The 15,788-nt window shown below is 31.2% G+C and overlaps 1 protein-coding gene across 1 annotated transcript; it reads right to left on the bottom strand.

The window, feature by feature from the left end:
* Positions 1 to 6,710: 6,710 nt before the first annotated feature.
* On the bottom strand, positions 6,711 to 14,919 carry LOC134701479 (AN1-type zinc finger protein 3 homolog). Its single transcript, XM_063562632.1, has 6 exons — positions 14,761 to 14,919; positions 13,386 to 13,426; positions 9,853 to 9,906; positions 8,581 to 8,809; positions 7,968 to 8,104; positions 6,711 to 7,230 (listed from the first exon to the last, which is right to left on the bottom strand). Exons 1-6 carry the CDS (start codon positions 14,811 to 14,813, stop codon positions 7,079 to 7,081), a joined length of 666 nt encoding a protein of 221 aa, XP_063418702.1. The 5' UTR covers positions 14,814 to 14,919; the 3' UTR covers positions 6,711 to 7,078.
* Positions 14,920 to 15,788: the final 869 nt, after the last annotated feature.

Here is a 15,788-nt window from a genome sequence, read left to right as displayed (position 1 = left end):
AACAAGGTTTCTACAGATATCCCAAGGTCCCATATCTACTTATTGACAAAGTTACTAAAGCTGTAGGAACTTAATTGTTTAAAATATTTTTGCTTTCTTGTATGTTCTTTCTGGCCAGGCCTGAATTAGTGGTTCAATGCCTTGGAAAAACTCTTATACTTCAACCTGCAACAGAAAATTAAAGCTGGCAATACTTGCCTAAGAAAGTCAAAGTTGAACACACTTTCCAATATAAGGGGTTTGAACTGGTCTTCAAGTTGACAGACTGGTTATCACTGTAGATGGACTATGACATGGCGAATAATTCCTGCAGTTACTAAAATTGAGCTCAAAGTTCTTATTCTGCTTCTATAAAAATCAAGACCAGGTACACTTATATATTCTATTGGACATCCAAGTTAACCTCTTTCACCAATATCAGCAACACTGAACAAAGGTATGCTGACATTTGGATTTCAATATTAGTTATTATACAGATCTTTTATGCCCCTGCAGTTGTGGAGGAGGCATTAAGTTTTACCCTTGTCCATCTGTGCTTCCTTTGTCTTGAAATTGGTTTAAGTTCTATGACTTAAGTTTGCCACAACTAAATGGTATGAAAACTACCAGTTATACACCATACTATTACCACAAAACACAAAGTTTGAATTTAAGTGGCATTACTTTTCCTATTCTGTAGTTATGCCCTATTACAATCCTGCAAGTGGCAGGTGCACTTGACTCAAATCTTAATTGACTAGGATTGGTAGTTTTCCTAATGAAGGTTGTGGTTCTCTAATGGTGCTCAGGCTTCCTCCACCAATAAAAAACTGACCACCACAAAATAGCACAATAGTGTTAAAGAATGCATTTAACACCAACTAGTCAACCAATCAATCACCACAATCGTGAGGGTTTTTAAGTACTGTGGATTCATTTATTTTCGTGGGTATCAATTTTCGTGGATTGCTGAAAACTTGCATATTAGTTGATATTTGATTTTGATGATTTTACAATCTTTGTATACAACATCCATTGAAAATATGTATTTCGTTGAACATTTGATTTCATGGTTTGCCTGTTCCCACAAAAACCATGAAAATTGAAATCTAACGAATAATAATGAATCCACAGTAATATGTGATATTGTACAAGCATATTCAATAACATTTGGTGATCCTTCAGCTTTTTAAACCCAATGTTGAAGACTTAGCCTGACTAGATAATGAAATGTTAGGGTCCGACTATTTTGTCATTTTAAGTCTTTTGTTTGGACTAAGGTGGAAAGATATCTCATTGGCAATCATACCATGTCTCAGCTTTATATGTATCAACATGTTGCTATGTTAATTTATCATCTGAACATATCATGTTAAAACAGAAGCAAAGCTTTTACTACAGTACTTTTTTCAATTAATCTTGCCTTGTTTACAGTTTAAATAATGACAAAGAATTTAATATCATGTACTTTCACTTAGCTAGAGCCAAATTATTCTAAGACTTCTAATGATGTGTTCATAATTAAAGATTGGTGAAATAGTTAAATGATTTTGTTATCATAATGTTACAAGACTGATAACTAACCTGTCACTATAGTGTAAATTGTAGATTATGCCAAACTACCAGTAGTTAAAGCAACACCTTTGAAAATTAAGACTATGGCTAAGTTAGTCATCTTAATTGATGCCAACATTGAAACTGTAGAAAAATAACACTAAATTAATTACCCTCTGGTTTAAGGGTTTCTGAATAGAAACAACTTTGACCTTCAAAATTCATAAGCTATATTTTGAAATTTGGGTCATTTAGTAATTCCCATAATGCATGGGAGGAACTAAAGTTTATAAACAATAATAGCATTTATTGTATAAAATGGTTTTATTGTTATATGAATGAAAAGTGCAATCAGAAACATGTACAAAGTAAAAGTTGTCAAATTCTATCAAAGGTGTTGTACTGTGTCTATGAAGGAGGTATATAGGTTATCCTGTCAAATTATTGTAGTTAAATGTTTTGATAGGAAAATTTTTCTTATTTCATAAATTGATGATAAAACACAATTCTGACATCATATTCCTTTATTTTCAGAGAAATTATTTACTGAAATTATAATGCTGTTCTTTTAATTATTCATAGCAAATTTGTTAGTAATTCTATAGAACAGGTTTGAGTTTTATAATTATTCATCCCCTATCAAATTGAATCATAATTTCTGAAATAGTTATGATAATGGGTTTTATTGTTGCCTATTTTTCAGCTTACAATGAAATTGATTCTTAGGGTTCAAGATACAGATACACTTTTAAATGAAAGTTTAAATTTCAAAATTATAGTTCTGGAAAGTTAAGAACACTGCTGACAATAATATCAGAAATATATTTTTTTCTTTTTATCTCTCAATAGAACCTCCTTCATATACATTTTGTACTTAAATTATTTCAAACGAACTCCTATGTTCTATACTAAATGAAAAACATAAGACTGAAACCAGCTCATTGAAAAGTAAGTAGATGTGGTAAATTTTACAGCATTAACAATTATATACTTGTTTTTACCAATTTTCTTGCAACTCAAGACTCAATACAGTTCCTATTTTATCAAGAGATGTTTTGTAAACCCTGGGAAAGCACTTTAAAATCTAAAATATGCATGCAGTGGCAGATTCAAAAGTTGGATTGGAACCCCCCATTTATCAATGCATTTCAATGGGAATATATTGTTGGGCCCCCCTTTTATCCTTGGTTGGGAATTCACCTTTTCAAAATGGCTGAAATGGCCCCTGGGATGGGTGATTTTGTTCAGTGAAAGTGTCAGAGAAATTATAAATTTGCCTGTATAGATGGCTACCCTTTTTTCAAAGTGCCACCAATTGGTAACATTTATGTTTTGATGGAACATCCTGCAGCAAATCATGTATTTTTAACATACCAAATACATATTGAAATCAATTTTGCTTTCAAGACCTGACATTATGAATTATTATTTAAAAAACATTTACAAGAAAATTGGTTAACACAGGCATGTTTTATGTTGTAACCATTTCACAATTACAAGAATGATACATATGATATGAAAAAAATATGATTAAAAGGCATGCTTATACATCTGATGAGAAAATATGAAATACGCAAGGTTAATTTAATGATCTGTATGATTATAAAACATTTGACAACAGACATTTATAATTCTTATATAAATCTACAAATCATTTGCCAGACATCATGAAATGTGTCAAAATAGATGATGAGAAAAAATAGGCTATTTGTTGGTCTCTTTTTCTTAATCATTAATATATATGTATATCATATATAAACATTGTTATATATCATAGAATAATAGAAAACTCTTTATACATAAATATCAAATTATTGAAAAGTCTTTACTTGTTTTCTACTTAAAACCAAACACTGTGGACTTTTTACAGTATTTTATAACCAGTAATTTTTTTCACTGTTTATTGCTTCATTTTGTTTCTACAATATATAAAATGAAAAAAAAAATGCCATATGAAAATCAAAGTTAAATAAACAAATTATTGTTGTTTTAAGGTACACAATATGTGTTTCTGAATCAACTTTTTTCAGGTACACTGAAGACCTGCAAATCTTGGAAGCCAAAAACACAAAATGTATTTGGGAGGATCTAAGCCAAAAAAGAAGGATTAAGCAATTGCATTTAAATAATTGACTCTTTTTCTATTTCAATACTGGCCACTTCAATCTTCGATTTTCCATTTTCAAATATCTTGGATCCTGGCCATGCAAACACGTCAAAAAACTAAGCTTGCAATAGAAAAATCATGGATTAACCTGCATCCTTAGTTTTTGAAAATTATATCAGCTGACATTTTATGAAAACCATGTGACAGGTCATGTGACAGATCATGTGCAATGTTTACATCAGAGGTATATGGTATTACATGTTATAATTCTATGATACTGGTACTCAGTAGGTTCTATACAAATGGAAACATAAACATGCAAAAACTAAAATAAAAACTCAATCAAACATGCGAAAAATGACAAATAAATATATATAGATATGTTAGTACTCTTTTGTATAAAATATCACAAACTCAACAAATGGGTGCTGTTATATTCTTCTACAGCTTTTTCTACTCCAAACTCAAAATATAAGAAAAAAAATATGCAAAAGACGCAGGCGGTTTAAGAAATAAATTTATATTGGATCAGGAGACAATTTTTGTCTATGCATAAAACTGTTTTGTTATTTTAAATCATAGTAAGCACTTATGTTCAAATACAATCACCTACTATTAAATTGCCAAATGTTGTTTGAGACTTTATTTTAAATGTATATTTAACTTTGAAAAATAAATATCTTCAGAAAATATTACCAAACATGCGGTCAGTGTATAATTTGATATGTAACAAGTTTTAACCTAGCACTATATTGAAACTGAAACTGTACAAATAGAACCCTGCACATTTCTTCAATAGCAAAATTGTCTCCCCTGCTCCTTGTATTTTCTTACCTACATTCTATTTAAATAAATGAGTAACACACATACAAAATAAAAATATCTAATCTACTATACCCGATTTTCAACATACTGATGAAATGACAAAATGATATTGTCTTTTCTAACTACAGAGAATTCAAAGAACAACTTATAAAAAGGGTTTGTTAAAACTTTGGCAAACCAAGCTTGGATTAGTAACAGCTTAATACAGGTAAATAGTGTTCAAAATATTTGGAAAGCAACTTATACCTTAAGCTTTTCTTTCCCCAATATAAAGAAAATGCTTCTTAAATTAAGCATAAAATACTTCAACACACAATCATTTACAAGAGTACACACACAGGATTCCAGCTGCTGTTTTAATATACACCAAGTTCAAAAATACCTTGAAAGTTGATTATTATATGATTAAATGAACTACATTGTTCTTTATGTAAGATATTTTGAGTTTTTGTGTGCAGTTGATTAATAGATGTTCAATATTGAGTCATGTGACTTAGAGATGGATTAAACATCTGTCATTCATTTCAATGCTATTTTTAAACAAATTGTAACACTGCATAGTTTCTCTGTGGTTGGAAAATACTATGTAAATGATCATTCATATCAAAGCATCACATTCACAGATACAATTTATTCACATATAAAAATGTATGCATTTTCATTCTGACATATATTTTACAATACTTTTACATGAACAATAAAATATTAAAACATTTATATATTGCTCTTACAAGTGATACTATCGAATGAAGTATATGCATAACTTAAATGTCTTTATTGAACAGATATGAAATGTGATAACCGATGCATATATTTAAATGTATAGAAGTAATTCCTGGATTCTTTGAATTGCTTTCTTTTCTAAAGCTCTTAGAAATAAGAGCAGATAAAGGATGATAATATTAAAAGAATTGAGATGCACATCTTGTAATTTCATTACAATTGATAATTAAATTATATCTACATGACCTATATATACTTGATGCTATTGTTTATAAGAAGATCCCTCTGTAAAAGGAGCACCCCTTGAGAGCTGCTAGTTAGTACAATCCATGTATATGAATCAGAAAATAAATTTATTAATAAATGCAAGATACTTTTAACTATAAAAAAAATGTTCCAAAAGTTTTTCTCTTCATTTGTTTTTTTTTCTTCGTTAGTTTAATAGTATAAAATACCAAATTTTTAAAACAATTTAGTGTCTACACTATATTTCTTATAAAATTGCCAACCGACCCGTTCACATTCATTTTTGGAACAGCCATCACAAGACTTGAAAATGCAACACAATGAAAAGCACTAAAAGCGAAACAGTCTTCACAATGAGGTTAAAATAAGGTACATTTTGTATTCTGATGAATGATTGTCCTTTGAATTTAGCATTAGGGAATTTGACATTAATTTCTGGGACATGTTGAGGAGTGAATTTCACTTGACTGGTATGCTACATATTAAATTTAGTTCCCTTTTCCCAATCCCTCCAAGTCACAGGCATCCTATATTAGCAGACTTTATTATCTTGAAAAGAGTTTGTTTTAGCAAAAACATGTAAATTAAAATTAAGAGATGTTGTATGATTGCAAATGAAACAAATATCAACTAGAGACCAGAGCTGTTAGCTAAAGATCATATACTTAAGGTGTTTGTTTTAGACAAGAATATTTTCAAATATGTAATACTTGATCAAAAGACTTCTTTTGAGATTAAGATCATGTACATAAATAAAGCATATCAAGTATTTATAGACAAACAAGAATTCATAGCACCAGAAATAGATACATGTGTCTGATGATCTGTGTATGGCGATTGATATGAAATTTAAATAGGGCTATTCCATTAAAATGTATGAGGGAGGAAAGGAAGGGAAGTTTAATTATTGAATGTGGGTCATGGGTCTTTTTTAAATATGCATCAATTACCAATATGCTAAATTATCTAAAAAATAGTTTTTAGTTGTAAGGATATTTTAAAGTCCCTTCCTACCCTCCCACATACATTTCAATGGAATAGCCCTCAACAGCAAATGTTAACTATAGATGTAATTACACAATACATGTGTTCATATAAATAAACAAATACACCAATGATTCAACTCAATGCTAAAAATGTACATACTGATGAGAAAGGATATTTTCGTGAATTTTTTATAAATTGGCTGCTTTGATCTCCAGTTTTTTTACAGTTCTGTCTCGCATTTGCTGTGTAAATGCATAAATTTTCAGACACATGACATCTTGCTTGTATGTTATGAAAATATAGAAGTCACGATTATTTCCCAGTTTACCGTATTTTTAGCAGTCATTGGTCAATGTGTCCTTCTAATGACAGACAAAGAAAATAGTATAAATAGTTCAGTGTACTACTACTCTTTCAAATATTCACCATCAAAGAAATCACACCCCTAGCATATTTTATTACACAGCATCAACATTCTACATAAAATGGGTTAAATAGCTGTGCAACAGACAAAAAAACTTCAAATTCAAATTTTCATGCATAACAGTAGAAGTATTTTTCACACTTCCGTGAAATATTAAATTATTGTCATTATCAATTTTTTGTTGGAAGCAGTTTGCATATCAAGTTGCATTTGTTAACGGTTTTTGCAGTCCTTCAGGTATCAGTATCAAGACGTTTGAATGATGTTCCTAGATGTCTGACTGGTTTGACCATTTTTTCTCGTGCCTCTCGTCGGCCATCTTCTTTGTGGTCAAAATCACAATTATGTAACTCTGGAAGTCTATGTAATGCACAGAATACATTGTCTGAAATAGACATAATTTTGTAATTTTAATTTTAGAACACATTCTGTTGATATTGTTTTCCATTTTGGTTAGAGTTATTCCCCCTTTTCATTTCAAATGTTGTTCAATGACAAAAAAAGACTAAAAAATATCCTGTATTCCCAGTATTTGTGTCTTCTATGTAATATACAATTTTCATATGTTGGATATTATTTTCTTGATGTCTATAAAAAGGCAGCAATCATAAATGAAAGTTAACAAATAATAAATGCAGAGAGACCTTAAATAATGCACAATCTATAAATGGAAGTTCTAAATGTGTAGTTGGTAGGTTGCAACATAGTCAAATACTTGACAATTTTGGTAAGCGGAAATAATTCTTTAAAATCGGGAATGCGTTTGTGATAATCACTTTCAAATGCTTCTAAAGCATACATGAGGGTCATAATGGGGGTACCTTCATGATGAATAGTACATGTAGTAAAAATTCTTGCCAATGCAAAATGACGTTAAATATCCTCCCCAAAAAACGTTTACTATAATTATTTGAGACCTCTGACAAATCATGATTGGGATATTTTGACAAATCACAGTAACCAATTTGACCCTAATGATAGCAAATGACTGTTTGGCGCCTGACGATAATGGGCATTCCTACCCTCGTACATGTGACAGATAACTAAAATAATCTGTGAAACTTTGAAACTTAGAATACCACAAACATTCCAGTGATAATTGAGAAAGATGTGACCACTTACCACATTTACATCTTCCAATCTGGCGTTGTGCCAATTCTAGTTTACATTTACATTGAAAACACCTTTTCTTCACTTTCTGACTTTGTTTTTCTGGGGTTGATTCAGGTGTGGAATCTGCTTCAACATTTGATATATCCCTAAAATAAATAATTATTAGACACTGAAATATACAATACATTATTATTATTTAAATTTGATACATATCTATACATTTTCTATACCCAATACTTCATGGCTTTTTTTTATGTCACACTAGTTTGTCAAAAGTTTCTGTAAAGTCAATTATTCATATATGAAGCTTAAGGATTTATCTAGCACTTTAGTATAATATGTTATTTTATTTGTGTTTATGATATGAAGACTTTAAGAATTGTTTCAAATTTAAGACATTTCTAATACTTCCTTGCTTGTTTTAGTCAACATTCTACTACCTATTTTTGGTATCCACATGTTGTGGCCATTCACTTTAGCTTATGATATTGTAAGTCTTTTCCAAGTTTTCAACTATTTAAATCATAAAATGTTTAATGTATATGTATATTCCTTATTTTCAGCTTTGGATACCCCTTTGGAACCTCTTTATAAAGGTCTTTGTCACATGACTTCATATTACCTTTTACTGCCTTTCTTTTCTGGTGACAGTCCTGCATTTTCATTTGAGGTACTACATGTAGGTGAAGGTGAATCGTTCCCATTTGTATTTTTATCATTTGTGTTAATCACAGTCCCATTTGTACTATTATTAGTACCACATATATTATTTAATTGTACTTTATCACTAATATCTTCCTTTGAGCTGCTTGCTTCTGGAAATGTGGAACTGACTGACACACAAGCTGGCTCTGAAAATCAAAGAATTGAATTTTAAATGTGCGTATTGTTCTGCATTTACTTTTCTACATTGGCTACAGGTATAGGGGGAGGTTTGAGATCTCATAAACATGTTTAACCCTGCCCCATTTTTGAACCTGTCCTAAGTCAGGAGCCTCTGGCATTTGTTAGTCTTGAATTTTTTTAATTTTAGTTTCTTGTGTACAATTTGGAAATTAGTATGGCGTTCATTATCACTGAACTAGTATATATTTGTTTAGGGGCCAGCTGAAGGATGCCTCCGGGTGTGGGAATTTTTTGCTACATTGAAGACCTGTTGGTGACCTCTGCTGTTGTTTTTTCTATGGTCGGGTTGTTGTATCTTTGACACATTCCCCATTTCCTTTCTCAATTCTTTATTCATCTTAAGCATCTGAACTATAATAAAAGTTTTCATTTTTGTGCACAGCATACTTTCACAAAAACCTACAAGGTGTCCTGTGACTTGGTTAAAATAATCATTGATGTTTAATTTTCTCAGTGAATTGTTGATGATTGTAAGTGATTCACTCTGTAATACTGTAGATTCATTATTACATGTATATGTTAAATACCAGTTTTCTTAGATTTCCTTCGATAATCACTCATGAAATGTTATTTTTTTCCCATCCAGCCTGTATTATTTCCTGCATACATGTACTTTTAACCTGTAGGTTTTTTCATCTAAATGATCAGGGTTTAAAAAAGGGTCCACTGAAAAAGTGTGTTGTAGCACTAAGAATTTTTGTCAGATGAATCAAAAGACTTAAAATATCTAGTCACCCTTCCTGATGTCTACAGATCATAGATACCTTTGCAGTCTTCTGATTTGAATAAGATTTGGGATTTTATCTGCTGATTGGTAACAGATACTTTAGATTTTATAGGACATTGAATCATCATTTTGTCGAATATGCAGGAGCTCCACTTGTATTTTCAGTACAATGTGAGAAAATGGACTAAAACTTTGTCAGACAATTGATTGTTAGGCCATTTTCTCACATTTCAGCTAGAAAATTTTAAGAAAAATACAAACCACTTGTTGGAATCATGTGATCTGGTGCACTTTTCATTACATCTTTTGACTTTTCTGAAAAGAATAAATTCAATTAAATATGCATATCAATTGAAAAGAAAGGATGAAGCTAGGGTATTCATCAAGACATAAAATCAATGTATGCATAGCAAAAAACACAAAAGAACAGCACAATTATTGCTGTTTTTTTTGTCTCAAAGTCAAAGTAAGGCCATTTTATCATAATTTAAGATACTCATCAAAATTGACAGAAACCTAAAATTAGAGTCAACAAATTTGATCACACAGTTTTTTTGTAAATAAAACCCTTCCGTTTAACAATGTATTTACTTCCCCGTTTGTACTGCACCCTATAGCTATATCAACACAATATGAGAAGATACATGTACATATACATGTTGTTTTATGTGAGATATACACTGTGTACATGTATCACCTCTGTTGGTCTCAGCTTGTCTATGTGTGAAAATAACGGAATTATTTTAATAAATACCATCTATTAATAATTATGTGGGAAACATTTACCAGGTGAAAATTAAATTTAAGATATTAATATCAAAGTTCACATAGTAGTAATCAACTTTTAATTTTTCCTGAAACAATTGGTTTTCTCGTTTGAACATGTTGAATGGTTTTACATTAGTAATTTTTCAGGCCCTTTAAAGCTTGCTGTGTGGTGTGATCTAAGGCTCTGTGTTGAAGTCTGTACTTTGACCTATAATGATTTATTTTTTAAAATTATGACTTGGATGGAGAGTTGTCTCATTGGCACTCATACCACATCTTCTTAAGGTTGTCAAAAATCCAGGAAAAATAACTAGTAATGACTGGGCTAGTGGTCAATACTGACACAAACAGATCAATACTGGTAAAATACCATTCTTAAATGGTTAATGTAATGTCCGACAAAGGAATAGTTATAAGTCTATTCATTTGATTTTCAAATGTCCCTAAAATCTGATTATAACTTTGTACACTGAATACTACATTTGAAATAAACGTAAAAATACTTTACACTCATTCACTATCATTTTCTCAGAAAAAAACCAGTAAGTGTTGCACTAGTGTCTTTCTCAGAGTATACATCTAGTCTTAACGCATGATTTTTTATTTGTTGTTAGTGGCTTTGAACTAGCTGTCAGTAACTTCGAGTACTCTCAGATCTGTTCTTAGTGTCTTTTGTTGTTGGGATATATAAGTACGTGGCCACATCTACTCTGTGTAATTTTAAAGTTTGTTTTTATGTTGTACTGTTTTATTATTGTCCCAGGTTAGGGGGGGGATTGGAATCCCGCTAACATGTTTAACTCAGCCACATTCTGTATGTATATCATGTATATGCCTGTAATTCAGTGGTTGTCGTTTGTTTATCATGCGTTACATATTTGTATTTTGTTCATTTTTTTGTACATAAATTAGGCAGTAAGTTTTCTTGTTTGAATTCTTTTACATTGTCATTTCGGGCCTTTTATAGCTGACTATGAGGAATGGGCTTTGCTATTGTTGAAGGCAGTACAACTACGGTGACCTATAGTTGTTAATTTATTTGTCATTGGTCTCTTTTGGAGAACTGTCTCATTGGAAATCATACCACATCTTCTTTTTTTATATGTATATGAATTCAGTACAATATTTTTTTTGGAAAATAAAGTTCGACATGTGCTTTTTCATGTTTTTAAAATATTCAGAATGCAAAACATTTGAAAAATTTGCAATATATTCATTTTTCATTTATTCTTATAGACGTCTTCAGAAAGACACTCATGAACTATTGAGATCTTTATACATTATGTAAATGTATGTGTTTTTTAATAAAAACAAACTAAATTTGTTTAAGTTCCATAAATAATCTTTATCCAAAACATCTACTTGTACTATAATTTCAATAAACAGCTGCACCATGAGCGCATGATACGCCCAACGTCTTGTGTGGAAGTTTTATGCAATAATCATAAATAGTTTCTGAGAAAGTTTTAAGCAATTACCATTTATTGCTTTTGAGACACGGGGGGACCTGTGAAACCCCCCACCCTGTTTTTTTTTTACTAATATCACTAAAATAAAATTTTGATCAAACCAAAAAGTATACAGATCTTTAGATTAATATATCAAAGAAGTGTGTACAATAAAATTTTGAATCAAACCAAAAAGTATACAGATCTTTAGATTAATATATCAAAGAAGTGTGTACAATAAAATTTTGAATCAAACCAAAAAGTATACAGATCTTTAGATTAATATAACAAAGAAGTGTGTACAGTTTCAAGCAATAATCATAAATTGTTTTTGAGATACAGCGCAACATGTAAAAAAAACCCTCCCCTTTTTTACAAAATACTCAATAACTCAAAAATAAAATTTTTAGTCATCACCAAAAAGTATACAGATCTTAAGATTAATATAACAAAGAAGTGTGTACAGTTTTAAGCAATAAACATAAATCGTTTTTGAGATACGGCACGACATGTAAAAAACCCCTCCCCCTTTTTTACAAAATACTCAATAACTCAAAAATGAAATTTTGAATCATCACCAAAAAGTATACAGATCTTTAGATTAATAAACAAAGAAGTGTGTAAAGTTTTAAGCAATAATCATAAATCGTTTTTGAGGTACGGCGCGACATGTAAAAAAAAACTCCCCCTTTTTTACAAAATACTCAATAACTCAAAAATGAAATTTTGAATCATCACCAAAAAGTATACAGATATTAAGATTAGTATAAGTAAGAAGTGTGTAAAGTTTTATGCAATAATCAAGAATTGTTTTTGAGATATGGTGCGACATGTGAAAAAAAAAAACACACCCCTGTTTTAGTTACAAAGTGCTGTAACTCAAAAAGTTTAAATCTTATTTTCACCAAAAAGTTTACAGATCATTTGACCATCATAAATAACAACTATATTAAGTTTCATGAAATTTAGATAAGTCGTTCTCAAGTTACGGTGCGACATGTTTACGCCGGACAGACAGTCGGACATTTGTTTACCATAATACGTCCTGTCAAAATTTTGACGGGCGTATAAAAAGGACTTTTACATATACTGATTCAATAATTTAATACTGTACAAATTTTGAAAATAATTTAAGTAAGGCCAAATAAATTAGTATGTTTGGTTCCAGTTACATATATATATTTAAAAAAAGTTAGGGTAGGCAGGTCATGTACATGTACATTTGTCGGTAGGGATTTTTTTTTCTTGCATTGAGTCTATGGGAGCAACATTCTGACTTGAACAGCCCTTAATAAAATATGACAACAAAATTAAGTGTGGCTATTTTTGAGACTAAAAGGTAGCTATATAGGTCACAGGGAACCACACAAATAAATTTTTAAGTGGCATAATAGTAGGTTAGTAATCCAAATCATGGCACATGTAAGCTGGCACATGTAAGCTGACTGCATGCGCTCGTTACACATTTGATAGGAATGTGTAGAAGTATTAATTAGATATAGGAAGATGTGGTATGAGAGCCAATGAGACAACTCTGAGCTCTCCATCCAAGTCACAATAATCTACATGTAAACTTACCTTTGTAGCATTTTGAACAGAGTCCCATGGTCTTTGCTGATCTACAAAAAGCAAAAACATCAATAATTACCGGTATACATGTTTTACCATAATAATCATAATAATTGAAACAGAAAGAAGGTCACAAACTAATGACTTTGCTTCAGAATCATAGGGAGAAATGACTCCTCTTTTAGAAACTAATAAGGGAGAAATGTTGAGATTGGAAATAGAAGTGCTTGTTCATTAATGTTCTATGAGTCTTTTATCATGTACATGTATATGCCAGTCATGTATCTGTACTGTAGATATCATATTAAGAATACTGATTTTGGTCATAGCTGGTCTGCCTCCCATGAATCTCACACAAACATTTCAAATTTTCAATGTCGGACAGACAAAGAAAATATATGAAAATAAATAATGTTTGACAAGAGCTTTGATAAGGAAATTGAATATGACGCTTCTAATTAATAAATGGATTAAACATTAACCAGGGCAATTTTAATCATGTTCTAACGAAACAAAAACTTATTTTGCCCAAATCAGTATGTTTTGATGTACACTCTCAAGAAGCATGTTCCAATATTAAGACATTTTTCTCATGCGTCTTAACAAAGTTTTGCCAACGGCTTGAAACGCTCATCAGTCCAGAATAAAATTTACTAGTCTACGGCATGGGACTAGTGTCCATCAGGACAATCTGTTAAGTTATGGAATATTTTTTCCGTTTTGAACTCAGTTTACATGTATGAATTAACTTTCATTTCATGACTAGTATGAGGGGGGATAGGCTGTTTTTAACCTCGGGATTTCGGGATTGCCCCTTTCAGGATCCGGGAATTGTTTTTGGATTTCAGGATTTACTTTATTTAATTTCGGGACCTCGGGATTTAGTGTTTTTAAGCCCAGGATTTCGGGATCAGGACCCTCCTATCCCCCCTCTAGTATGACAATGCAAAATTTGGCAGCCTCTAACAATCCCAAGTGACCATATTACCAATATGTTCTTTTTCATTGACCTTAATATGCTGAAACCAGCATTATTTATCAAGCTGAACCATTATGCTGGTCACTTCTTGTCCCAACAAATGTAATTTGTAATCTTATGCTCATAAATAGCTAATCTTAATCTTCTATAATCAAGATAATTGCAATTTAAAATCACTTTTAAGTTATAATTGTCTCTTCAAGGGGCCATAGAATTGTTACCCATTAACATTATGGTGAGAATCAATTGTGTTTGAACGAATGGGAATAATCATGCTGTTATCTGCTTAAGATTTACAGATGTTGACATGCGATGATGCGTCAACACTTGTCAACAAATGAACGGGTCTGAACAATTAATGAAAGAAAAATCGGTTTATTTCCCACCGATCTTCTTTATTCTTACCCGTAAAACCCACACGGACATAATAGCTGGTCACTACTCTTTGAATCCTCCATTTTTGCAATGAAACTGTAGTTTCCAGGGCAAAATAGATGGTTCCTGGCGACTGACGGATTGACAATCGCCAGCGATTAATTCGACCTGCCAATAGAGGGCGTCTTGAGTGCTTCCGGGGTCAAAAGGCAACATACAAAGTGAACTTCTTAGATAGAGTTATCTTTCTTCGAACAAAAAATCTAGTCAAAATATTAGAATATCAGTACTCTTCTTCTTCTTTTGGTTTCTAGCGATCCTTCAATTATTGAAGATTATTCGCCGGGCGTCGACTATAAAATTTATAATTTACACTAATTTAGCAACAAAAAATCAAAAATAACAAAATCAAAAAATCAACATAACGTATGTACATTTGAAAAAATAAATTGTGATAAAACTATATACATTTGATAACAGAATAGTTAGGGATAGAATATGGGGATTAGAGCAGATTCTGAGATCATACTCTTGAATCCCTCTACCGTACTGCATGATACTATTTGTTGTGGCAGATGATTCCAATTTATAACTGTTCGTGGATAAAATGAATATTTATAACTGTCTTTAGATGTTTGTATTTGCCTAAATGAGTGTGGATTGCTATGTCTGGTTCTATTGTCAAGTGGGATCAAAAGATTATGTGTAGGAACTGCAACAATTTCATGAATAATTTTGTAAAAGAAAACAAGTCTGTATCGTAAACGCCTAATTTCGAGTGGGTACCAATTTAGGTCTGTCATCATTTCAGTAACTGAGCTGGTGTTATGGAAGCGGTTGCATGCGAAGCGTGCTGCTCTTCTCTGAACTTTTTCAATTTGTAAATTTTGTTGTTTTTGATGTGGGTCCCAAATTGTTGAGCAGTACTCTAATTTTGGTCGGACAAGAGCTTTATATGCATGAGCTTTAACTTTCGGTGATGCTATTTTTAGGTTTCTACGAATAAATCCAAGGGACTGGTTTGCTTTTGATGTCATGTTATCTATATGTTTGTCCCA

This window comes from Mytilus trossulus, unplaced genomic scaffold, assembly GCF_036588685.1.
Source record: "Mytilus trossulus isolate FHL-02 unplaced genomic scaffold, PNRI_Mtr1.1.1.hap1 h1tg000244l__unscaffolded, whole genome shotgun sequence".
NCBI lineage: Eukaryota > Metazoa > Mollusca > Bivalvia > Mytilida > Mytilidae > Mytilus > Mytilus trossulus.
Note: the sequence above shows the minus strand (reverse complement) of the source record. Positions and strands in the feature narration are given on the sequence as shown.